We start from the raw sequence: 27819 nt of genomic DNA on the forward strand, positions 1-27819 counted from the left end.
ACAGAAATGTGACAAGTGGACCTCAGGAAAAAGAGTTTTGTAGGATGGGCCCTTTAAAAAACGACTAGAGGAAAGCAAATTCAGCACAAATTTTTTTTTACCAATTAAAATCACATCAAGTGAAGTGAAAACCATTTATAGAGCATTTTTGAAATCAACAACAGCAAAACAGACTACATGTGACATAACAGACATAACACCAAAAAGGCCACAGAGTCATAAGCTATGGGTCTTAAAAGACCTCGGTAAGGTGCATAAGTTTAAAGAGTGGAAGGAAAAGTTTGCTTGTGAAGATCATGGAGAACTCTATTCTCAACCTCTGGCTTTCTGGTGGAAATTTCCATTGATTCAGAGAGAGGAGGGTCTTCTGAGCAGTTTCCTCCCACCAAGCCTCCCCTTACCTGCACTCTCCGCCGCTAAGACCATGTCTGACTGCAGTTTTTTTCTTTTTTTCTTCTCTTTCTTTCTTTTTTTTCAGCAACGTCACAGCTTGGCTAATGATCTAAGTTTCCAAACAGCTACTTTTACATACGACTCTGCTGTCTGCAGGTTTTAGCCTGCACTCGGCTTAAATTAGGGTTCTTTCAATTCCAGCGGTGCTGTTGGAACATGTAGAGTCACATTTACAGTGCTGGGTGTAAAACATAGTATCGTGAAGCTGTATCTTCAGAATTCATTGCCTCTAACACAGCTGCACCCCTTGATCGTTGAAGCCCTCGTCTATGAGGAGGCTGCCACAGCGTCAGTTGTTCGCAGTCTGTGGGGAGGTTTACTGCACAAGGGGATCGGGGGATTGCCTAATAATCCAGATGGCAAATTAGCATTTTTTTTCTCCTCTGCTCCAGCTGACATTTTCCCTTTTGGATTGCATCTGAAGTTGATCCAGCCCACCAAAGCATCCAGTTTTAGCCTTAGAGCTGCATTTGGTTACATGGACACTAATTTAATTTAACTTGTACTGTGACAGGTTTAAGGCCGGTATATATAGTATTAAACCTCAGTCATGGTTCAGAACAGTCTTTACTGTATAAACTGGAAATTCTGCCAATTTTTCAAACTTTCTGATAATTCAAAGGTTGAGATGTAAACAAATCTTACAGTGTGGTTTGATGTGAAATGTAGTGACTCATATACAGTGACAGTGGTGGTGATAGGATATTTGGGTCTACAACATGAGTGGATTTAAAAAAATACATGTTTTAAGCCAAAACCTTCTCAAAAACTATCATAAAACAATGCCTGGCATCAGACAGCGTATATGTAATATAATAACTTTCTATGATGAATCTTTAAAAGGCATTAAACTCTTCAGACGTCTGGTTCCTATCACCACCACTGTGAATAATTCTGACTCTGTAAGTTTCTCTAGAGCGGAGCATTTCACACCAACCCACTCTGAATGACTTCATATCTTCATAATTTAATTATCCTGAAAGTTTGAAAAATCACTGGCATTATTTTGGAAGATTTGTACTTTATTGGAGTCTCACTGAAATGGAATACTTGGATTTTACTCAACTACATTTTTACTCCCTTCATTTTCGGTTAGACCATCAAAATACTTACAGATGTCAAAAGCCATAAAATTACTTATTTCTTATTTTAAATACTGTTTTCTTGCCAATCATTCAAGTTCCCACACTTTTTTAATGAAAACATCCAATCAGATTCATATCAATGTAAAATTTATCTGCCCACAGCTATGCTAATCCATCTTTGTGCAAGAAACAGTGCTGCTTATTAGTTGCAACAGCACACAGGAGCTGAGGTGCAGTGTGTTTCTGCTGGGCACAGTGCAGCTGTGTAATGTGATGATTATGACAATATCACACTATGTATGCATGTCGTTTATCTTACATTAAAGTGCATTTGAATTTCACAAACATAACAGTTAAGACTATGTAGTGGCAGTGTGTGATCAGCTAGTGCCAAACATTAAAGTTAATGTAAAGTAATGGTTCAGTTAAAATCAATTTTACACCATTTTCCACTTACACCAGATTTAATCAATCAGCCAAGACTTGTTTGGTGTCCAAATTTCACTTCTTTAGTTTTGAACTGGAGCTATGTGGCTAACGTTGCTACCAAATACTAGAAATCAATAGTCGCCCAAATCTTTTCTGCAAATACTGTAAATCTCTTAATTTGCTTAAACCGCGTCCAGGCCTTCATTACGGGTCGTGGCGACTTGTCGATCCGTATGAGTAACTGTGAACTATGAAAGTGAACAAAACTTCACTGTGTAGCTGAACATAGCAGGAAGCCATTTTGAGTGTTGTGCTGAATTCTGACTCCTCTATAGGGTCCAGTTCGTCACTCTTCATATTCACGCATGTCATACAGGCTTCGTTTTTATAAATAGCTGTTAATCTTAAATTTTCAAACTGAAGATAAATGTTTATTAATGGAAACAACAAAAAATCGTCCCTATGTTTGCATGATGTACGTGAATGTGGAGTCAGTTTCTCAGAAGAATCAGAATTCAGCTCAACACTTGTTGTCTAAAATAACTGCCTGCTGCGTTCAGCTACACAGTGAAGTTCAGTTGATCAACAAGTCGACGTGACCTTAATGAAGACCTGGATGGTTTTGGAGATGTATTTACAGAAAATATTTGGGTGACTATTGACTTACAGTGTTTGTTAGCAACATTAGCTTCATAGCTCCAGCACTAAACAAAGGAAGCAAAATTTGGACACCAAACATGTCATGGCTGATTGACTACATGTAGGGTATTTTCTTTTCCAAACCAAGAATATTTTCTTTGCCAAAATTTGCCAAAAAGAAAATTACAGCTGTGGAAAGGTTTGTTTAAAATATAAAACACTTGGTTTGACATTTTGTTTTCTAACAATGATGCAGTTTTAACTATAGCAAAAATGTCCAAACAACTTTTTGGGGCCACATTTACTTCAGTAAAACTATGATATGGTAATGAATTGTACTGATTTCTAAGAATACAAAGCAGTTGTAAAGAAAGTCATTCAGAGTGGTTTGGTGTGAAATGCTCTGTGCTCGAGAAGCTTGCAGATTCAGAATTGTACAGAATGGTGATAGGAACCAGACGTCCACTTCTAAAAGCTCCCTCAAAGAAAGTTATTACATGAAATGGTTATGGTTTCGCTGCCTGGTGCCTGACACTTTGTTTTATGATGGCTTTTGGGCCTGAAATGTCTTTTTAAAAATCCATTCACGGCAGAGAGAATCCATTCACGCAGGGCGTTGTAAGGCAAAATAGTTTCCACAGAAAATTCCAGATGTACCATTATTTTTCCATTAACAACATTATATATATAAAAACGGGTCATTTTGGGTTGTAAATAAAACGGCTACACATTGTAGACATTGTAAACTATGGTTTCTGTCACCACCATTCAGAGTAAGTTTCTCCATACTGAACCATTTCACATCAAACCTCTCTGACTGGCTTTGTTTACGTCTCAACTTAGGCAGATGTTTTAAAAATCAGTGGAATTCCCCTTTAACTGTAGTTTCTCTTTATCTCAATGGATGTGTATGGATTTTTAAAAAGTACCTAAAGAGCAGTCGGGCCTTTACTTTTATAAACTCTTTTAAAACTTTTTAAAATGGTACTTTATGAAAAGCCAATCTGAGGACAAACGTTTCTATTAGCGTACAGCTACACGTTACAATATACGGCATCAGGCCTTTAAAGTGACCTGTTTGTAATAGCCACTGCAGACAGTCTGAGAGATCAACATCTTGATGAAGGGATATTGAAGCATCAAATGGGACAAAGATAGCTGACATGAAGTGTGTGTGCTGAGATACAGCCAGCCTAGGCCTATTGTAACGCTTCAACAAAGAGCCATCTGCCTAGTAAGTGGAGCTAAGACAAGAGAGAGAGAGAGCGAGAGAGAGAGCGAGCGAGAGAGAGTGAGCGAGAGAGAGCGAGAGAGAGAGACGCAGGGGACCCGCTGGGGGAGGGAGAGAATGAGGGGCATTTTCAGAGCCTTAGTCCATTAAGAGGTTTCTGGGTGTGTGATGAGGTAACTGTGTGTGGTCAAAGGCAAACCAAATGAAGGACACAAAATGAAGGCCTATGCATGGTTAGCAAAATGAAGAGCTCTTGAAAATCTTTCAAGTGCATATTTCCTGTATATGCCTTGATGAGAATAACTAAAAGCTTGCAGGGTTTCAGTTAACTGTTTCCTTTCCAGGTGCTGACCACATCTACATGCTGTGCATACATGCGTATTAGTTTGCTGAGGACTGTCAGTCGTACCAGTTTATAGTTCAAAATCCATCTGCTGCTCATGTTTAATGTTTACAGCTGCAGTTCTACCAAGGTGTCAAGATTTTCAGAGGAATAGGAAAGCATTTTCAGAAATTGACGTAAACACATAATTTCCCAACAAAAATTCAATTTTACCCCCATTTGCCTTGTGTTGCCATATGGCAACAGTGAAGTTCTGCTATTTCTTTGCCTAAGTAAACTACATGAGTACATTTTTTTCAGTTCTTTTGGATAACTGACAACTTTGTGTGTATACTTTTATCTGATCGTATTCCTTCCTGTCACAGTCAGTGCTTTTTTTCACCACATGGTGAAATCTACCATCTGAAGCACTTTTTAAGTGTGTGTATCACTGAATAGTTCTACACAACAACTTTTGGAGCACAATCTGTTACAGTTACAGTTAATTTTTTATAGTTTAGATGCTATATATTTTACAAAACATGATAAAATGAAATTGTTGCCATACGGCAACAGCAAGTAACAATAGGACTGCAATCTAATTAATACACTGTTATGGAACACCTTTTTTAAGTTGATGAATTTATCAACATAATTATTTTCATACTTTTCTGAATTCCAAAAACATTTATGAATAAATATCCATTATGCACACATAGTTTTTTCATGCCTGAATGATGAATGTGGCTACGTCCAATCACAGTGTATTGGTTTACTCTAATTGTATGCATTGCAGATTGTTCCATTCCATTGTCGGATGCTGTTGCCATAAGGCAACAAAACGCAATGTATCCCCACATGAATGAATGAATAAATAAATAAAGTTTTGTTGCCTTATGGCGACAGCATGATACTTTTTGCGTTATATATATTTGTGTGTGTGTGTGTGGTTAAGAGCTTATGATCACAAACCTAACATCTTACAAACATACAATTCAGTGTCCTAACCTTTACCTGCAAACCCCAAAAAATCTCAGATTAAACTAAAGTAGAAAACTGAAAATTGTACTACTTTGGAACTTCTAAAAGCATATACAAATTATTTTACTATTATTTTTTCTTGGTCACTTTTTTAAAGTTGGCTTTGTCAATACAAGCTTATGAGACTTTGAGAACAGTATGAGCTTTTGATTGAGATTTGTGCAAATAGGTCAGCAGTTTTGAGGTTCATGTTGAAGGTTTTGGAAAAACTAAAGAAAAAAAAATCAAGCAATCAGAAAAAACTATTACCTCACCAGTGAATGGGTTGAGAACATCTGTGAGGTTCAGCGCGGCAATAAGAGCGTGTAATGCACGACTGCCTAGCAACAGCAGCTCTCTCTGCTGGGTGAAAAAAAAGCAGCTGAACTGCTCTTACTACCATCTAGTGGTGTGAGGACAACTGGGAGCTGCACCACATAACCTTCAGAAAAGATTCCGATGTTTTGAGAGGAAGTTTGACAAAGTTTTGACTTCAGACTTTGAAGAAGCGCTCAAGTGAAATCAGAAGCTGCCACGATGGTGAAAAGAACAAAGAATGGCAGATCAATCACGCAGGAGAAAATCTATGAAAATGAACACTCAGCTCTGACACACTGCATGACTAAAAGTATCCAGATACGCTTTCTGATTAGTGAAATCACTTACTTTAAGGTGAATCTATTGCTGTATCTCCATAGAAAACTTCAGAGCAGCACTAAGGTCACCATGCCCAATGCTGAGCATTCGCTAGAGGGGTATAAAGCCCCCCAGCACTGAGCTGTGGAGCAGTGGAACTGTGTTCTCTGGAGTGATGGAGCTCCATCCAGTACCTTTGAGATGAGCTGGAGTGTCTAGAACTGATCATCCAAAATCAGTACCTGACCTCACTAATGCCCAATCTAATCTCTATTAAATCTCACTATTAATATCCTTGAATACAAAACAATCTGCAAACTTTTGGACATGCAGGGTTGGTTTCTAAGTCAGGGATTAAACCTAGTCTTTTTCAAAGAAGATTCTCTATTCATCATGGTGTGTAGTCCAGGTCCAGGCTTAATCCCTGTCTGGGAAACCAACCCAAATACAAAAACCATCACCTGTTCAGAACCTAAATTAACAAAAAAACCCTTGTTTGTCTGGCCGGTGCTTGGCCCACGCAAATATGGCATGTGACATTTCCTAAAGAACACATTAAAATTGCCAGTTGCAGGGCAAGAGCCTGACGAAAGAGTTTGGAGAAATGCCTGGCACTCTGCCAACTAAAACAAACAGGAGCGCTAGAGAGGTAGGACTGGAGGAGGGAGGGGAGTGTGAGCTCGTGAAGTTGTCCAGAAAGCGCGCCATACTTATACAGAGAAGAAACTTGGCCTGTACAAAAGACCGTAAGTGTCTTACAGGGGGATGGAATGCACTTAGGTGTTTATCTTTTATATCTATCATGCTAATATCACCTCTTACAAGAAGACAGGATGACTCTAACACTGAACAGTGAGAACAAAACAAAGAAACTTGTGCGGTTTAATTTAAGGCTTGTTGGTAAGCGGGCAGCTTTGGTGCGCTGTGCTCCTTTCGAGCAGGGTCATATGGGCTCAGTGGCAAACTGTGACTAGATTAGAGCGAGGCCTTCAGTTCAGGCCATACATTTAAAACTTGATCCAAAAAACTTTTTCCTGCTTCTCATAATGATGTTAATTTCTGCCAGCGCAAAATAATAACACCATACCATATTGGCTAGTATGCTAGCAAGAAGATCACACTGGTCCACCTAAACTTTTTTGCCCTATTCTAGATTAGACACAGACTCTTGAAGCTGGTAAAAGACATCCATGTGTTTTTGAGGCTTGCAACAGACATTTACATATATTTTATCTATTTTTTATGTATTTATGTATAACTAGAACTTTCAGAGGGCCTTGAGTTTTTACTAGGCCTTGACTTCCTAATTATGTTGGTAGTCAATCTTTCATGTAAGGCCTTCTGTTCAGCTCCTGAAGTCCTAACAAATAGAAGAAATTGCTTGGCTGTATCTACCAATATAGCATGGAGAGAAATTTGCTTCAACAATTTTTCTTATTCCTCTTTGTTTCCAACCAAAACTTACAAGCACAATGAGTCTATTAAGGAAAAATAACCTAAAAATGAGTTTTCATTTCCGTGAAATCATGCATTATCAGTATTTCTCTGAAGACCTAGAAGGTCCTGAAGATTCTCCCACTGTATGAACTATTGTGCTTCAATTCTTTACTTAAACATGTTTACATGTCAAGAATTGGAGTGAGGGAGAAATAAATGACAGAAAATACTGATAAAAGCCGAACAGGATCCGTCTGCGTGAGCGTGTGTGAGGATAAGGCAGCGGAGCAGTTGAGATAGACAGAAAACAAATGAGCAGGATATACAGCTGTTTGGGGAGCTGAGATAAGGCAGTGTGGGTGAACGAGCATGCGTGTGTGTGTGTGTGTGTGTGTAAGGGCCAAGTGTAAGTGAGCGTGTGTGTAAGAAAAAATGGAGTCACTGAAAAACAGAGAGAAGCATGGTCTGCATAAGAGAGAGAAAGTGGAAATAAATGGAAGCTTCAGAGAAGACAGAGTCGGTGAGAGAGAAATGTCTAATGGCCTATATGAAAAGAGAGAGAGAGAGAGAGAGAGAGAAAGAGAGAGAGAGAGAATACATGGAAAACTCTGAGAAGATGGAGTCATCGAAAGAGAGAAAAGCATGATTGAAAATGCATGGAAAGCTCAAGAAAGATGGAATCCAACAGAGAGAGAGAGAGAGACAGAGAGAGAGAGAGAGAGAGAGAGAGAGAGAGAGAGAGAGTGGTGAACGTGGTGGTTGGTAGTCTACTGGCCGTCACCCTGGTAAGCAGTCTCTGTGGGCGAGCTCTCTGATTGGCTGAGCCGCGGCAGTGTGAGGCGGGCTCAGTGTGCGAGGTCTTTAATTGGCTGGACCGCGGCAGTGCGGGGCGGGCTCAGCGAGGGCGCCCTCTGATTGGCTCATCCGCGGCAGTATGAGGCGGGCTCAGTGCGTGAGCTCTGTGATTGGCTGAGCCGCGGCAGTGTGGGCGGGCTCAGTGAGAGTGGGCGACCTGGCGCCGTTGTCAGGATGAGGAAACGGGCCTGTGTTGTGATAAAAGGGAGGGTTGCCAAGGCAACGCGGCGGGCCGTGTGCACAGACAGCGTTTTTTTTTGCGGTAGTAGTGGGGGTTAAGAGAGGGGTCAAATTTCACAGCAAGCAAACATCCATTCTGTCTTATTATCTCCGCCAATCTGTTTTCATAATCACGGCGCGAGGAAGGGGGGAGTATATTAAATGAACTCAGCGTTTCCCGCAGGATGTACTGTATACAACACGGGCTCATAAAGCTTCCTCGTTTCACTGCGCTCAGATTATTACTATACATGGAACTGTTCAGAAGTTAAGATACTTCTCCTTAAACTCGCCCCCTCACACGCTTACACGCCCACTGAGTGAGATAAGGTGGCAGATTTATAGTGATGCTTATCTTGGGGTTTAGTCGAGGCGATCATTTTAGCACATTTTGTTAGCTTTGCTAAAGCACAGAACCATCGGAAAACTACAGTGAACCTTGAAAAAAAAACACCACTAGTTTAGTATTTAAAAGGGAACACCACCGATTTTTCGAAATGTCTGCGTATTTATATCATTAAAATGTCATGAAAGTCATTGAGTAATTTAGTAGTAGTGCAGAGATGAAGTATTGTTGACAGCGGTTTTGACAGGAACCAGACGTCCAAAGCATTTGATGCCTCTAAAAGATGCCTCACAGTAATCTATTACAGGCCTGAAACACTGTTTTATTATAGTTTTGAGATAAGCTTTTGCCCTAAAACGTGTTTTTTAAACCCTTTCACAGTGGAGAGGTAAGAGTGTTGTAAGGCAAACTAGTCCACAAAGGAAACCTATTGTTTTTTCAGATTTGTCACTGTTGTGCCAATCTCAATATTACATAACTACTCATTTATACTGCAAGACACGTAGGATCACTATATTTGTGTTATAGGCATTGCGACCCATGGTTCCTATGTGTGTCACGGTTAAGAAATTTAAATCTGTAAGTTTCTCTACAACCAGCCATTTCATATCCAAACCACTCAATGATTTTCTTTACATCTTAACAATTGCATTATGCAGACATCTTTAAAAACCTGAGTTATTCCCCTTTAAGTCCACTCTCACCACTGTTTTCCTGCTTGTCAATGTTCTTTGAATAGAAAGCTTAAAATAGTCAAGGGTACATAAGTGTTTAAAATCAGCAATTATGCTGTAAGCGATACAGAAATACACCTTCAGAAATAACTCATTGTTTGGAAATAGCAGCCTGAATGTATTTAAGAGAACAATACCAGGAAATTTTGATGTGGACTATTTTAATTGCGGCTATTTATATATTTTAAAAACACTGAAGTCAGAAAGATGATTTAGTCAACTGGTTTTCCAACCGTGTCAGATGCTTTGCCATTTATTGTATAGACGTTAAATTGATTGACAGTCATAGTCTGGTAAGCTGCAGTGGCAGATCTGCACCTAAACATTACAAATCACAACTAAGGTATATGCTGCCCCCTTCAGTTCTGCTGCTGCACTGCAGTGTCACTCTGATAAGGAAGCACAGGCCAAGGGGCTTATGACTGAATATGGTGAGAATATTTGTATATAGTTTATGTAGATGCATATTGCTGTATTTTTCTGCATTATTCATGAATGAGACACATTTCTTTCACACAGGCTGGACTCTCAGAGCTCTAGAGAGCGCTGTCTGGGGTTGGGCAGTGTGCTGAGCTTAGAAAACTTGGCCTCTCTGCCCTTGCCTGCTTGAAGTCCTCCTTCTTTACGAAGAACCTGCAGAGAAATGCAAATGAAAAATTAAACTGCAGCACTGCGTAACCAGTTAAAAGTAAGGTCCGATTGGTATGAATATTTTGTGACAAATACAATACGTATTTTAAGAAGCTAAACATTCTGAAATGCAATAATATCAGCCAATGTAGTTTAACATGGTAAACAATCAAACAGACCCCAGTAGTTTTAGCCAAACAATGCTTGACTGACTAATATCATCAGTTTTATTTATAGAAAGTTTTTTTGTGGTATTATATTATGTCTTTATTTTAGTGCATTCAGTGTTTTTGCTAATTTGACCATGATGGTGTTTTGTATTCAAACTGACCAGCTCAGCCTCTATTACTGTTAGTTAAAGCTGCACTATGGATGTTCTGGGGATTTGGAGACCTCCTCTGGTGGAAATGTGTAATTGCATGCAAAGAACATGTAATGGCAGTTTACAGCTTTGGACCCGTTCCCAGAGCGGATGAATCTCATGATTGCGAGCAAGTTGCAAGAGTATTCAAAGAGAACCCAGTCAAAACTTGGTGAAAGACGTGTCTTCTGAGGATGTAAGTGAATTTATCTACTATTGTTATATCTCCATCAGTATGTTGATTTTACATTTGAGGCCTAAACATCAAGCCCGTCAAGATGGTCCTTCATTTCAGGCCTGTGTGTGTGACATAAATAGGTAAAGATGTATGATGTGGTCAGAAAAACTCCCACAAAATCCGACCTGACACCTCTGACTTTACAAGGTGACTCGCAACAGCGCATGCACACCATATTTTAGTTTTTTTCATAACTCAGTAATGCTACTACTTTCAATTTTTACAATAAAATCTTACATTGTGCAGCTTTAAGTGAGCAGCTGTCAGCACCTATAGAAATGAATGCTTTTTTCACACATCATTGCAATCTGTTTGTTATAAATATGAAATAAAGCCACTGAATATTGGTGCATTATGAGCTGAATTTTTTCAGATTAATCTATAGGACCTCAGTACTGGCTGATTTTATCAACTTATATTGGCTCATATTATCAAGCCCTGGTTTAAACTGGAGAACAATCTCAGCGTCTGTTTCTTCTTACCCCATTTGTGATGCGCCGGCGAAGCTCTTCAAGGGTCAAAGGGTGGTCATCCTCATCTGTGATAAATGACTCTTCAGTGTCATAGTCCTCCCTGGAACATTGCATGTATACACAGTTATGCTTCTTTCATTTTCATAATTAGTAATAAAAAGAAAAAATTCAAATCTTGGAGTTGATAAATTAAATTAGTTGGCAACTAACAGTTGATTAGTTGGTGCTAATTAATTAATGGGTTACTGCTCAGTGGAGAGTTAAAAGAAGCGCAATGGCAGCCTCAAGAACAAAATCCTCAAAAGTGTGGGAGCATTTCAGACTTAACTCCTAAAAAAAGGTTGTCAGTTGTGCTATTTGTAAAGCCAACCTTAGCTGGCATGGGAGCACATCCTCCATGTTGGAGCATCTGAATAGAAAACACGTCAGCTCACTGGATGAAGAAGATTAATCTCAGCAGGTTAGTTGTGCTAGTTAGCTAATGTTAAAAGCCATCCTACTTCAAGTTATGGTCTGTAACTTTTTCTATTTGGAAATGCTCTCTTGAATCGTTAATGGAGTTGGAACGGAGAAGCTAGTAACTAGTATTCGCAACGACCCTGTTCACTTTCCAAATAACTGTTACAGTTACAGCCAAAATGGTTCAAATTTAACTGTTCATAGAGAACAAGCTTGCCACAAATGTTCGCCACTTTCTTATACTATTAAAGTTGGCAAGATCTTTTCTGAGCAGCCCTTCAACATCTGCTCCATCAGAACAGATGTTCTCTACAGCGGGGAATATCTGCTCTCAGAAGAGACGAAGCCTCTCACAGGAGCACATAGAGATGCTGACTTTCCTCCATTTGAAAAAAGACTGTGACTGTAGAAATTAGTTGCAACAGAGTGTAGACAGACTACAGAATGCACAGAGCACAGAGTGCACTGTTTAAATTTAAAATTAAAATTTAGAATGATTTTTTATTTACTTGATTAAAGGAAAACTGATTTAGTTTTGTTATATTTTATTGCTGCCACTTTACACATCCTTAGTTTAAAATTTTGACAGGAAATATATTCTTATGTTTTATTTATGTTTTGGAATAACAGTAAAGTTCATTAATACAGTGAATCTTTCGAACCACTAACACAGCGTCATTGGAGGAAGGTGCAAACCTCTAAATGTGTTACATCAGCTAACAGACATGCTGACTAACACCACGCTAGGTGATAGGGAGGGACGGGGGGCCATCCTACCCACCCAGAGCGAGCAAGGCCAGTTGTGCTCTCTTGGACTCAGGGCCTGATGATAGGGCCATAGCTTAGATGGTTGTGCCACTTGGGAGCCCAAGAGTTCCCAAACAAAGATTTTAACTTAACCCTCTATTGCATGATGTTGCCTCAGGGCAACAAACCCATTTTCCTTACTTTACAATTTGGCTTGATGTGTCAGAGCCCATATCATCACCCAGACCCTGACCTACTTACCCAGTAAAAGGAGGCTGGACACCAGTAGCTTGTTTCTGTAGTGCTGGGCTCTGTCCAAGCAGGAACTGAGCCATTAACTTTGGGTCATAATCCTTATCCAGGTCCTGTTAAAACAGATTTAGATGAATCGGTTTAATCTGATCAGTTTAATCTGTCTGAAATATATACAAAGTTATGGTTTTAAAATGTGTTTCTCTGTGCCTACTGTTGAGCTGGATCACTGAAGCTGGACCAGTAAGAGCCTATATAAACAACTATGCACTGTAAGGTTCTTTCTGGAATCAAAGCAGTCCTTCTGTGGCATCGCTCCAAAGAATATACAGTTTTTTATATTCATTTGGTACTTTTAAGTCAAACGCCTTAAAAAGCAAAACGCCCAGAGTTAAATTAACACCCATAGTGATGTACACTGTGTAGTTAGCTGCTCTCTAGTGTACACTGTACTTAGGGTAGGAGTTAATTTCATCCTGGTGCTTACAAACACATTCATTAGGATATGAAATGTGCTCTTAATCTGAGAAGCTTACTGAAATGTGCTGTAAGAAACTAGCCTATGAAAACGTAAATTCCAAAGAAGATTTGTGTTGAATATGTGCATCTCCTTCCATAACTGTGGTACCTTGGAGTTGATAAAGGCCTGTACAGTGAGCAGCTCATTGGTCCTCTGCTCCACCTGGCTGAGGTAGGTCATAATGTTGTTGTCTCTGATCCCGGAGGAAGAGCCCAGCAAATCCTCCACCACCGCACGGTCACAGTCAATCTTATTAAACACACTGTTAACTCCTGCAAAACAGAACATAAACCATATACTCCACTGTTAAAAAATTTAATCACTTGTCATGTTATTATTTTAAAAAATTATACACAGTAATGATTTTTATTTGGAATATTTATTTCAATACGTTTTGAGGATTATGGGATTAACAAGAATGTCAGGTTTTCTGCAAGCAAAACAGGCATTCTGGATATTAACTGTATCATAACTTCATTATTGATTTTATACAGCTTTTTGAGTCATTTTAGAATCATCTTCAGCTTATATTAAAATTATTTTATACATGTTTTTGCTACATAATTAGGCAAATTTAACTAAAAACATTCATTCCAAACTTTTAAACAGTGATTGCAAGCTTTTGAACAGTAGTGCATACTGCAAGATATTGTATAATATTATAGTATTACACTATTATCATCCAGTTTCAACACACTAAGGTTCTTTCTGAAATGCTACCGTATCATTCCTTAAAAAAAAAAGATAATTTCTAGAGTGATCATGACAGTGCTTGGGGTGAACCGACTAGAAATCACAGCGTGAACACTGCATGTCCAAAAGTATCCAGACACCACCTCTTGTTAGTGAATTAATTTACCTATTGCTTATGTAAGTGTTCAACAGCTTGTATAGAAAAGCACTGTTACGTGAACAGCTGTACATGAGCCTAAGGTCATCAATCAAAATGCCAAGCATCCGTTAGAAGAGTATAAAGGGGTATAGAGGGGTATGAGTGCATTCTCTGGGGGGAAGGAGCAATATCCAATACCCCTGGGATGAGTAGGAATGGCATTGTGATCCAGAACTATTCATCCAACATCAATACCTGACCTCACTAATGCGCTTATGGCTGAATACAATCAAATCCTCACAATAATGTCCCAACATCTGGAGTAAAGCCTTCCCAGAAGAACAGAGCCTGTTACTTAATGGGTGACAAACTCCATATTTGTACCCTTAATTCAGGTTCAATACTGTGTCCACAGTGTGTATAATACTGTGTATAAAATCTTTTTTTATATTTCATGTCACCTGTCTTTATCTGGTCCAGGATCTTGCTGATGGCGTTGGCCTTTTCCTCGGACTCCAGGGCCTCAGACTCAGTGTCTCTCTGCTGCTCCTGCACCTCCCTCAGGGCTGCGTGGTGCTCCTGCTCCTGCTGCAGGCCCTTTACACGAAACCTTTCCATCTCCTCTTCTGTCTGGAAACAGAGAGGGACTATCAGTCAGTGAGCCTGTGCCCCTTTGGGCTCAGTGTATGACAACTGTGAAAGTGATTTTATGTACAGAAAAGGGGAGGTTGGGGGCTGTTTAATGGGGCAGTAAGCATTAGTTTGCTTAGAAATTACTAACAGTAGAATAAATACAAAAAACATCAATACAATGAAGTACTGATTTTACGTATATTAAAGTGTCATTAACCCTTTCCAAACCTCTCCTTTTGGCAGCTCAGTATTAACTGGAGCTATCAACCATTATCTGGTTTGGCTAATTAAATCAGGTGTCCTGGTGGTGGATTTGAATAAATCTATGTGGTGGCTGTAAGCATCAAGGAGAATTTGCATTTATTCTAATGTTACATGGTGTTTTTACAAGCAAAAACCAAACGTATTGCCCAGATCATTTGTTTTAAATAGTTTGTTTAGCTGCCTAAGACACAGTATTGTATATTCTTACATTCAACACTCAAGATGTACATCTCGGCAGGTTGAGCGACTTAATAATGACATTTCCCTGAATTTGTATTTGAGCGTCTATTTTTCCCTAAAGACAGCATAACGTCATAATAAGTTTATTTTCTGGGAATTTTTATTTTGAGACATTCAGGAGGTCTAAGAGGTTAATTAGGAGATCTTGGACCCCCAAAGACTCCCTGTACTTCGCACCTTGTTTTAGGCCAAAATCTTACATAAAAAAATATTGTCTGGGGTATCACGCTATGTATTTGTAACCATACTATGTAATGGGCATGAGGTGACTTTTATAATTATTCAAAGCTCCAGATTTCTATCACCACCACTGTGAACAGTTCTGACTATAAGCTACTATAGAAAAGCACATTTTACATCAAATTATTCTGAATGATTTTTTTTTGCATCAGCTGATCAAATGCATTATGCATGAATTTTGAAAAATAGGTGCAATTCCCCTTTAACATATCTTACAGACCTACTGTATTTAGCTGTATCACAATGCATCGACTTGCTTCTTTGTAAGTGACTGGTGTAATTCTGTGTTCCTTAAAAGTAATTAATTTAGACAACTCCCTGCAAGTAGTGCCAAACTACCATTATATCTTAACAGCAATGTGAATGCTATGAAATAAAAGAAAGAAGTGCTGGAAAAGGTTAATCGATTTCTTCAAATCGAAAAGGCAACTGTGACAAACCGGCACAGACGGACCCGTTGTGCCTGACAGCTAAACAATTAACCTGAGTCATTTAGGAGATTTTATTAGATGTGGGGGGTGGGGCACTGATGCCTCTCATGGTCCATATGTGAAAGTGATGGTGAACAGCACTAGAAAGCAGTATGTATATACAGGGCTGAAGGACTGACCTGATTGATTTGATCTCTCAAAGCCTCAGCCTGCGTGTTCTGCTCATTCACGTAGTTAAAGAGAGCAAAGTTTTTGTCCTCAACTGCAACACAGAAAAACAATATCATATTGCAACACGTTTAACTAAAAATAAAAGGCTGGCCACACACTGTTTTTGAAGGAAGGCTAAATCTTCGCATGGTAGGTTTGAGAGAGCTCACCCTGGATAAATTTGCTGACCAGCATTTCCAAGTCGTCCTCGCCTGTCACCTTCTGAATCTTCTGGAACACTTCCTCAAGAGTCTCCAATGTCTCCTCCCCAGAGTCTGTCCTCCGCTGTTCCTTCATTTCTGCCACCATCACCAACATAGTGTCCATTATTTAATAACATTTTAAAACAAATGTGTACAGTGTTTAGACTTTTAGCACAAAGAGGTGTTCTAAATACACAATCTATATCTCAGATTTGCCATGTTAAAGTGGTGATAACACAAAAAGGCTATTTGCACCTTTAAATCTGCTCTTCTCCAATAATAACTTACCAAGTTAATATCTTACAAAGCTGAATTTCCAAATACTTTCACTTTGTTTGAGTCACAAAGTACTGTGTTATGACCAAGAATATTCACAGGAACCTCACACTTCAGATGCATTTTAAATACACACTGAATTGTGGTCTGGATGGGGTGGAAAGGTGCAGACCTACGCCATCTGCTGGATGCATCAAAATGTTCTGAATCCCCATTCATTTCACCAAAGGGAAATTTTTGATAATGGTTTAAAAAACACTTTAAATTGGAAATTTGTTGGAATGGTCAGTATGTGACCACACAAGCACAGCAGTTGCAAATACAATATAATAGCAATAAATCTGGAGCAAAAAATGAATTCCCCTGGTCATATTACACATACTGTTGACTTCCTAAGTGACAATAAGTTAACGCATCCTCTATGACAGTGCTCACCAACCCTTCTCCTGGAGTTCTACTTTTCTGAGTTTAGTCCCAACCAGCATCTAACATACATGGAGCAGGTCTTTCAGACTGTGGTTGGAACTAGACTTTGCAGGGAGGCAGATCTCCAGGACCAGAGTTGGTGAACTTAAATACGGCATTTTCTTGCATATTTTATTTATTACACAATTTGTATTTATTTGCTGCCTTTTACACATAGGAAAAACAGCAAATAAAAAGGAAAAAAATAAAACATCAAATAAAAAATATGCCATAACTTTTACACAGGCCACATTTTGTGTTTAATTGTTTACTAATATGTTAAATTCAGCAAACAAGAGGGAAATGTGCATTAAAATGTGCAGTAGTGTGTTCTCTGTAGAGGATGTATTGTTAATGTATTTTCACTTAAAAATATACAAAACATTTAAGGTTGCCAAACGTAAACTACAGTGCTGTTTTATTGCATCACCACCTAAAGCAAAATGGTGTGGTGCTATTCAACAACAACTACAATGTGCAGCGCCTCAAATTCATTGTTAACCTACATATTGGATGTAAACAGCAGAGGGGTGATTTGACCATGAACCTCCTTACGTCTGTGTACACATGCTCACAGAGCATCCAACAATAGCATGAAGCTGCTTTTATATAGCGGTAGGCAACGCTGCAGCCCACAGAAAGCTCCAGCTCTACATGCACGCGGCAGAAATACTCTCACCTTGTCTGCGGGTGAGATCCTGCATGTCCTCCTGGCCACTCCTTTCATTGCATTTAGTGGCCATGAACTCTTTGAGGCGGCGCTCGTGGGCAATGATCCTCTCCAGCTCCTTCACCTCAACGTTATACAGCGCCAGGTCCTTCACCGCCTTCTCCTTCATCATCGTCATCTTTGACTGGGCTTCCACTCTGAAGAACACACACATACACACATATTACTCACACACATACAGTCGTATACAAAAGTTTTGCCACCCCTGGTCAAATGACATATTTTGATAATTTTCTAATTGAAAATAAGTTAACACATTCTCTACAGAGAACACACTTCTGCACATTTTAATGCATAATTACAGTTTATTTGCTTAATTTGCCATATTGGGAAAAAGCATAAAATCTGGCTTGTGCATAAATTATGGCACATTTTATATTTCCAAAATGTTAAATCTAGCAAATAAACAGAAATTGTTTACTAAAATTTGCAGAAAATGACGTATTCACCAAGTTTGTTCCCAGAGAAAGAAGATAATCTCCGTTGAAAGTGGGGATTCTAAACTTTCAGTCTATGCCACATTTCTGTTTGTAAATAAAAGTGGAAATAGTTTATTATGATTTGAAGTGTGTTTTGTTTTGTGGAACATTTCATCTGTTTGGATCTTTTGACATTGAATCAAACTGAAAAATGTCAGAAGTGACAACTCAATCTGTTAATACAGAATCTAAAATAAATAAATATGTAAATCAAACAAAACTAACTAATTTTAAATTGATAGATTTTAAATGGATTTTAAATCTATACATTCAGTACATTATGCAAAATATGCTGGACCGCACTTGTGGGAGACCTATATATTAATTAGTATGCCGCAAACTAACCAAAGCAAAGTGGAAAGCTCCACTTTGATTCCCCTCTAGAGCCTCCACTGTAGCAGGAATACACAAGCAGTCTGACAGTGTGAGCGCATTTGTTGGAACATGTAATATGAAACCATGTTATTTTCATGTTCAGGTTTACATAAATTCTGTTTTCACATGTTGACAATAGTTTTACTAACATACTGAGAGTTACAAATGCATTCTTATGAAACCTATTTTGCCTACTCATATAGCTATAACAACATGTGCTGCTATTTAGCGATTATGCAATGCAATTAATCATAATTAACTACATAAAATAATAATAATAATAACTGTAATTGTTTGACAGCTCTAATAATTGTATAATATCAACTGAAATTCTAAGATTTACCACATAAATAACTATAAAAAAGCAAAGTAAATTTCTTTCACCTGGCATCATAAGCTGCTGTTGACATGCGGATGACATCACCAATGTCCTGCCGAATTTCCTGAAGCTCCTGAGTAAAAAAAAAGTTCCATGTTAACCCTTCAAACTCATGCTTTTCTACTAATGTACATCAGCAAACCCCTAGTCCAGTAGTAGTGACCTTGTCTAGCCTACGATGCAGCTGCTGGAAGCGGACCCTCTCCACGCGCAGGGTCTCCAGCTCATCTCTTAGCTGGCTGTTCTTGGCCAGCTGCTCATTGAAGTGAACGAGAGCCTGCAGGGGACGTACCAGACAGAAAAAACAGCTATAAACAGACAATATCCTTCAAAGATCTGGGGACACTTTTTTCTTTTACATTCACATTTCATTATCACTGAATTCCACTTTTCTCAAGTAAGAAAAATATCTGCAAAGGTTTTGTTAAGATGAAACAGCTATTTGGTATTTCTTTGGGTATATTTAGCTTCCACACTCAGCTTCATGTTCATCTTTCTCGATATGAAGAGCGGACTTTGTCAAAATAATGATAATGATGTTTTTTTTTTTCAAACTATTGTTAACACTCTTTTGGTCCAAAGGTGATTGAAACATGATAAGTGCTGACATCACGACAAGGGAATACAATCTGTGGGCTTGGCAATATTCCCAAGACAAGGCTTTGCTCATTTCTTTTCCTCAGTCTTCCTCAGTCCTCCAGTCTTCCTAATATCCTCCCATTAACTTTTCTTTTTAACAATGTTAGCACTTTTAGGTGCAAATGCAAACATGCTCAGGCTGACAAATTGTCTTTGCCACTTGATTCTTATCTGAAAAAAAACAAGCTCTTGAAAAAACAAACTGCACAGTAACTTTGTAACTTCTCATCAACTTCAAATCATGAAATATCTCCTCCTCTACGATGAGCTATTAAAGAAAAATAATATTAAATCATGCCATGCATTTCTTTACGACACTACTAAAAGTCAAAGGAATGCTTCAGCAGGAAAATCAATTTTATACAATTTTCCGTTCACCCCAGATGTAGTCAATCGGCTGAAAAATGTATGGAGTCCATATTTTGCTTATTTAGTTTCTCTGAACCTGCTCAAACTGCATCCAGGTCTGCTTTAGGGTCATGTGGTTGTTCAGGACACAGTGTAATAAAAATGAACAAAACTTCATTGTATAGCTTAAGTTCCTGCTGTTTCTTTTTATAAATAACTTTTAATCTTGAATTTAAGCTAAGATATATGTGTTCATGTGCCTGGATGGTGTGCATGCATGCAAAAAGGAGCTGGAGTCTGCTGGGAGTCGGAATCCAGAATAACACTGTTTTCTAACTGGCTGAACTCAGTGTTCGGCTACAAGGTTTTGTTGATTTTTATAGTTCACAGTAAGTTGTACTGAGACATAAACCACATCAACAAGTCTGAGCAACCTTTATGAAGGGCTGAATGTGGTTTGAGTGGTTTCAATGAAATTTCAGGGATCTACAACTCCAATTCCAAAGAAGTTGGGTAGCTGTGTAAAAAGTAAATAAAAACAGAATGCAATGATTTGCAAATCTCATAGACCCATATTTTTTTCACAACAGAACTTATAACACATTTCAGATGTTGAAAGTGAGACGTTTTATCATTTCATGAAAAACATTAACTCATTTAGAACTTGATGGCAGCAACACATCTCAAAAAAGTTGGGACAGGGCCGTGTCTACCATTGTGTAACATCCCCTCTTCTTTAAACAACAGTCGGTAAACGTCTGGGAAGTGAGGAGACCAATAGCTGGAGTTTTGGAAGAGGAATGTTGTCCCATTCTTGTCTGATGTAGGATTCTAGCTGCTCAACAGTCCTGGGTCTTCTTTGCCAGCAAATAAATGTAAATAAATTGACATTTATTTACATTTTACACAGCGTCCCAACTTTTTTTTAAATTGGTGTTGTATTTATAAAAAAGATTTGGGTGACTATTGACCTCTAGTGTTTCTTAGCAATGTTAGTCTATTGCTAAACTGCAAGAAGCTGAACTTGGCTGCTGATTGACCACATCTGGAAGTGGAAAATTGTGGGCATTTTTTCCCCTCTAAACCATTTCTTTAGCTTTCGAACAGAAAAGATTTCATCTGCAGCAGCACCTGAACAGGAAACTGTTCTGACTTGTTCACGTGCATAATTATGAGTCTTCCTGCTCACCCGGTCTAGTTTATTCTCCAGGGTACGACTGGCCTTCTGGGTTTGCCGGGCCAGAGACTTCTGGCTGTTGGATGCGCTGACCTCTCCTTTTCTCAGCTCTGCCAGTTTCTTCCCGATACATAAGATCTAGTAATAAAACACAAACACACACCTGCAAAAGTCTAGAAATGAAACAGCACTGAATGCTGAATATCAGTTTTAAAAAGTAGTTAAAAAATTCCCCCTTTCACACTATAACACTGTATTTCTGACACACTGTATGACATACAGTTATCTACAGAATTGGAGAAAAGTGTGGAAATGATTTAGTCTTCATGATGAATGCTAATATGTTTTAGCTATGCAATGGACTTTTGTCCATTTACAGATAGCAAGCCATACAGTCTCAGAAACCATACATGTAGGTCTATTTAAGATTACCTTATGCCTCGGCATGGTTTGAAGGAAGCATGAGATTATTTAGGCATGCAGGCTGCAGCAGGCTTGGTGGGTTACAAGCTTCTATTATGTGTTAGCTACATTAACAAAACTGAAGTGCAATTATACAACAGTTAATTCGGGCCACGCAAGCTGATTGGTTGAGAAGCGTTCTAACCGTGCTGTTATTATCATAACGGCATGTTTTTTTCACAAACAATGTATCACTCCACTGAGACACCGTTGCTAAGCAACCACTTTGACAGCTGTAGGAGACACTCAAGTAATTTAAATGTTTTTACTTCTTACTTTGCCACAAACAGAAAATGGATACTTTTAAGATCACATTTGACCGACAGCCGATTTGGTCAGACTCTGAAGACGAGACAACACTAAATTCCCAAACTGTCATCACCACTGAGCAGCTTTTCAGTCGGCAGCTGTGAGAGAAGAACAGCTAAACAACCTGGAATAAACCAGAAATGAACCGAAAACCATTCGCCAAACAAATTGGGCTGTAAGATGCTTTACAGACTAACTGGAACAAAATAACATTAATACTGATCTGGCAAAAAATGACAACACTGAGCTAAACTTAATGTTGCAGCAGTTTTATGGCTCAGTCTGATTTGGTCAGACTCTGAAGATGAAACTATAAGTTTGGTGAATGGTATTTGGCTCGTGCCTGCGACCAAATCACAGCCATGATGTTATTTCACAAAAACACACTCCCTCTCCTGTTCTATTGCTTAAACGTCAAACATCAAACATATCTTGGCTGATCAATTACATTTGGGGTGGGGGTGGTGGGGGGACTGTGTAAACTGGCTTTTTTGCCAAATCATCCCTTTTAAATATCTTCCAGGTCTGACATCAAATCTTTGAATGCGTTAATACCAGCATGAAAAAAGCATGCTGCACTAGGGGACACAGACAGACCCACAGGGGACTTGAACCCTTGCCCGTTTGCCCTCAGACTGTACAAGTGCTCTCTTGATAGGCTTGTGGTTCATTTGGTCTGTGTCAGTCAGTTTATTTCCTGTTGGTCTTAAGCGTGCATTAATAGTTTTAGTTTTGTTTTTATTTAGTTTTGTTTATAAAAAAAGTCATAGTTTAAGTTTTTATGTAGGTCCAGTTTCAGTTTTTAGTATTATTTTGAACGCTGTGATAGTAGGTAGAATAAAATGAACACAACAGTAGATTGAGCTTGGCTCGGCTCCAGCTTTCCTTAAAGATAAGCCAACCACAGAAGAATTCCACTTCTATACTCTCATTCAAACACTAAAAAAAATGAAAACTGAAGTTTTTTCTCAGTACGTCTGTTTTGTTTTAGTTAGTTTTACAGTCCAAATCATAGCTGTCATGCTTTTGAAAACTGTTGTTTTTATTTTACAGTTAAAAAGCACATTTTTTCACTCCTAGTTTTTGTTTTTAGTAATAGTTTTAGTTAACCATAATTGTGATCTCAGAGAGGATCAGCTCCCAGGAATAGAGCTTGTAGTGACTATGGGAGAACCAATTTCTTAGTCACCTGCTCGGGTGGGTAGAATGTTCCTTTACGCGTAACCAATAAACAAAAGTCCAAACTAAAACTTGCTGTTGGGTGGTGTTCCTGTTTATTGACACATTTCTCTATAGCAACAAACTCTTTTACCGGAGATGATAAATTATGGTCACCAGTGATGAAGATAACAAACTTGAATTGTAGTATTATAAATCCAGTCAACGCTTTGTTTGTTACAGCAATTGTGGTAAGAACCATATGTTCCCGCCACCTGAGCTCCCTCATTCTGTGAGTGTCCTGAGACTATAAGCACCTGACTCATCACCTGACCCGTCACCTAGTGCAGCTCGCCCCCTAGTGTTCCCAAGACAGTACTCAAATATTTACAAAGACAAAATTACACGGAAGCCTAAACTGGCTCCTACAGAGCTTGCGGGTGATTTTTCTTTCCACAAGCTTCATCACTCTTGAACGTCCCCCTGGTGCAGTACCGACCACGGAAATTTCACCTCAGTAACTCCAATCTGTCTCGAATGCAGGCATCACCACAGTGCAGGAAAAGCTACAGCTAGAACCCTGAAGATGTCTTTCAGAAAGCGCCACATTACGTAATGTGGTTATTAAGAATAACAACTACAGTAAAAAAAATGTCGCTAATAACTTACAAAACCATGCTTTTGTTGTTACAAGGACACAGTAATTAAATAGTAACGTTACAGCCATTTATGCTGGAAAACCACATTAAAATAGTAGTTTGGTTGCCAGGCAACACTTAACACTACCACTGTCGTGAAAAACTCTTAAACTTCACATTTTTCTTCAATTCTGAAACATAACTACATTGTCTCTCTTCATGAAAGAAGTTGCAAAATACTTCTTATTAAATTAAGTTTAATATACATTCATGTTGCGCTTTTTTCCTCAAGCCACTGCTCTCCAAAATGTTTTTGCATGGGCCTGTTTTGGCTCGTTGCTAGAAGTTTTGATTGCATTTATGTTTCATCTCCGACTTATGAGAACATATTTGAATTGTAAATAGCTCACACTGATGAGCATGACAGCGACTGCATGAGTGAGTGTGTGTGTGTTGGCAGGTAACCACCTCTTGCTCCAGCTCCGTCTGGCTGATTCTCTGTCTCTCCAGCTGCTCGTCCGGCTGGTCTCGCTGGGCCAGGACAGTCTGCAGCTGCTGGACATCCCGGTTGTCGCTTTGTTTACGCGTTTGGCTCTGGGACACTCGCAGACTCCTCTGCAGCTCCTCCTGCTCCTCCTGCAGCTTCTCCATCTCCACGCTGAGGAACAGCACCCACATATTTATTTTTATATCTCATCGTTATGTTTCATATGTATTATATACAACTGTATGTGAAACATTTGGGAATTCCTGTGTAAATTAACATATTTTTTGTTGCTTTTTTGAAGTTAAAAGAGGTAAATGTGACCTCTGCAGCAAACAGTTTTTAAGAGTTATATTTGGCAAATGTAAAAAACTAAAATAAATAAATAAATAAATAAAATAGTAATTCTGGCAATGTATCGTTGTAAATTTTAAGAGCTTAAATAACTCACTAGAATGTAATTAACTGGTTAGGCAGGTCAAGAATTGCCATGAGGAACTGTCAGCTGTTCTAGTGCGTAATAAATTCTCTGATTCTTCAAACTCCTTCAACACTAAATGGCTATGAGCTCCTCTAAGCATCTGTTTGAAGATCTAACTTTTAAATAAAGCAAAAGGCTATAAAAAGATTAAAATGCGTCCAGCTATCCACTGTCTGAAATGTCATCAAGAATGGAGGACAGTGGAAGTCAAGGCAAGAACACTTAAAGACAGACTTCCTCATATGCAAAGCAAAAGCCTCATATGACAGCAAAGGATCTGCAGCAAGGTTTAGCTGACCTGAACCTGAACATCAAAGAAAGTCTATGGGTAGATCTTAAACATGTTATGTTAGACAGCCCTAGAATACTGCAGAAATACAACATACTATAAGGCAGTGTGGGTGAAAACTCCTAAAAAAAGAATAAAAAGACTCTCAGCTGGCTGCAAAAAGCATTCTGTCATTGCATAATGATGTATTTGTCATGAAAAACGCACTTCCTGTTAATGGTAAAGATGCGACTGTAGCCCTAATGAAAATATATGAAAATGCATAGCAATTACTAAAGCATCAGTGATTTAGAGGGAGACGCTGTGTAGGCGCAGTGACTGACCGCTGTTTGCGAATGAGCTCCTGTGACTGAAGCCTGTATGCCTGCCGATCTCCTTCCATGATGCGGAACTGTCTCTGCAGTTTACTCATCTCAGCCTCCACTGTGAAACACACACACAAACACACTCCAACTGTATCCAGTTCTGTGTCTCTATGTAGTTGCTATAAGCTGTTCATAACATCTCACAGTTACACTAGTGTGTAAAAGTTAGGAATCACTTTTTACATTTGTATTTTTTGTGATTTTATGTACAATAATAACTTATACATTGTAGATTTAAATATTACACAATAGACGCACTTTAGATGCTTTATTCTGTATATAAATTTTTCCAGGAGCAATAACGTTATTAAATGATAAATAATGTATTGCAATTTCAAAGAATTGCAAAGAATTAGCACGTTAGAAAATCATTCATATTATTGAAAAAGATATAGGAATTGCTGGCTAATGCTGATATCTGGTATTTTTCTGTACATATCTGTCAACGTCTATACATAAACATTCATAAAATGTAGAAATTGGCACTACATCCACCAAAATCAGCATTATGTAGAAATATTAATAAAATAATAACAATAAAAATGCAGTAAAATTAATAAAAGGTACATTTTAGTGCTCTTCTGGAATATAGTACATGCATCAGAGTTCGGCAATATGACAATATTTCATTGTTGTTATGTTACTGTGGATATTCTAAAATCACTGAACTAAGAGGTTTTGATAGTAGTTTTAAAAATCTGGCAATACTCATGCATTTTGTCTGTCAAAATATCATGATATGTAACGTATGTTGTAAAAATGTCTTTACATGTCTTTAAGTGATATAATATTTTTGTATAATACAATATAATATAATGTTTTTGTATAATATAATATTTTCTAATCTAATCTAAACATCTGCCTGATATCAATAATATTTTTAAACATTTGTCTACTAATACTGATCTGGTTCTGACTTTACAGACTTTTAAAGGAGATTCCGAGCTTCTGAACTGTAGCGTTCATGCTTTTACATACTTACCAGTTCCATCAATGTCCATGTCACTGCTGTCAGAGTGAACACTTATTGCTGATTTTCCAGGAGGCATGTTGACAGGATCCAACTGCGGGACCACCGACAAGACAATTTAAAGACTTTGAGGGTACAGCAACACAGGTGAGCAGTACATAGAAAGGGAGCAGTAGTGCTGCGAGATATATCATCTGTACCGTAATATTGTGATATAAACATACCGTGATATTGCTTTTCAGTTTTAGCGATTTTTTTGGTGACACATTTGACTACATTATACATTATATTGACCATTATATCCATAATAAAGTGCCCCTAAAATAGTGGTGTCCCTGTTGTCAAGTTGTTTGTTTTATGTTGTTGTTGTTCTTTATTCTATGAAATGCACTTTATTCATGGTTTTTTAGGACCTGACTTAACTGCAGCGTGGGGCATTTACAAGATGCTTCAGACTGTTTCGAAAGAACAGTTCAAAATACATAAACAGTAAATGAATAGCACGATTTCCTTCTGGAAATGTGGCTTCTATCTAGTTGACTGTGTATAAGTTAGTTCCCTTTGGTGACATTTTATGAAAAGAAAACTTAACAAATACTTCATCAAAAAGCTATATCAGGTTAACAGAACATTCATTTAACACTGAGTAGCTAAAGCTTTTATTCAGTAAGCCTGGGCTCATTAACGTTATTAACGCTAGGTTAACTTAAATATGATCTGATACCGTGACATTTAAGTCATGATAGTGAAGTTTATCAATATCGACCAGCTCTAGAAATGCGGGAGCAACAATAGTGTGTAGGCTAAGACTGCTTACTAGCTAACGTTACTTTGGTCTCAACTTTAATATTAAAGACTACTAAAACACAGAAACCCTGGGTTACCGTAACTAGTAACCTAACAGTTTAAGTATAATTCTCCAACAGGAATGACACAGGCTCAACAGTACACTACAGTGAACACAAATTGGTATAATTTAAGAATAAGTTATTCAATTTACAGACTCAGGTCTTCAGAAAGTACAGGGAAACGTCCGTTAGCTTTCCTAGTTAGCTAACCTGTTTTATTTAATAGCGGACGGCGTCGTTTTACTGTGGTTAGCTTACATTACAAACACAAATTTAGTTCTCTGTTGTCTAATAAACCCATTAAGGCTTTAGTAAAACTAAAATATGTTCTCAGAGACACAACCATTTAAGAACTTGACTCCGAAAGCACAGAGAAGAAACAGACGAGTAAATTCGCAATGTGTTTTATCAGTAATGTAATGTAACATATATTCCTGAGAGACGATGCGTCCCAAACAACATAACGAGCTACATTAGCTACGTTTGACGTAAGTAAGTTAACTAACAGAATATAACTGAATATTTTAAAACAGGGGCCAAAGTAACTGCACACGTGTGCAAATCCCACCTTACCTTCAAAATGGGGGGCTAAAAGAACTCCGACAGCACAGAAAATACTAACTTTCTCTCGGTTTCCTCTGGGAGGGTCTCTGTTCAGCCTCCGGAGAGAAAGTTGTTAGCAACCGTCTCTAAGGTGCCAGTATACAGCTACGGCCACAGGGGGCGCCAAATCTCAAGATTTGAGAGAATACAGACTGCTACACAAATTCAAGTTGGACTTTATTTCAGTCAGGAAAAATCTTTAAAA

The 27819-nt window shown here is 38.4% G+C and overlaps 1 protein-coding gene across 1 annotated transcript; it reads right to left on the bottom strand.

The window, feature by feature from the left end:
- Positions 1-9593: 9593 nt before the first annotated feature.
- Positions 9594-27693, bottom strand: odad1 (outer dynein arm docking complex subunit 1). The gene is made up of 15 exons (XM_036559683.1): positions 27585-27693; positions 26176-26257; positions 25152-25251; positions 24043-24232; positions 21020-21145; positions 19007-19120; positions 18849-18916; positions 17560-17747; positions 16107-16235; positions 15906-15988; positions 14380-14548; positions 13195-13358; positions 12576-12679; positions 11118-11208; positions 9594-10039 (listed from the first exon to the last, which is right to left on the bottom strand). The coding sequence occupies exons 2-15, from the start codon at positions 26240-26242 to the stop codon at positions 9935-9937; spliced, it is 1698 nt and encodes a 565-aa protein (XP_036415576.1). The 5' UTR covers positions 26243-26257; positions 27585-27693; the 3' UTR covers positions 9594-9934.
- Between the last annotated feature and the right edge of the window lie 126 nt (positions 27694-27819).

Source organism: Colossoma macropomum, unplaced genomic scaffold (assembly GCF_904425465.1).
Source record: "Colossoma macropomum unplaced genomic scaffold, Colossoma_macropomum, whole genome shotgun sequence".
Taxonomy (NCBI): domain Eukaryota; kingdom Metazoa; phylum Chordata; class Actinopteri; order Characiformes; family Serrasalmidae; genus Colossoma; species Colossoma macropomum.

Coding starts and splice junctions, on each gene's coding strand:
- odad1 (XM_036559683.1), bottom strand. CDS start 26,242: ATGCCTCCTGGAAAATCAGCAATAAGTGTTCACTCTGACAGCAGTGAC. Junction 14,549..15,905: donor TGAGAGATCAAATCAATCAG/GTCAGTCCTTCA, acceptor CTCTGTTTCCAG/ACAGAAGAGGAGATGGAAAG. Junction 12,680..13,194: donor AGGCCTTTATCAACTCCAAG/GTACCACAGTTA, acceptor CTGTTTTAACAG/GACCTGGATAAGGATTATGA.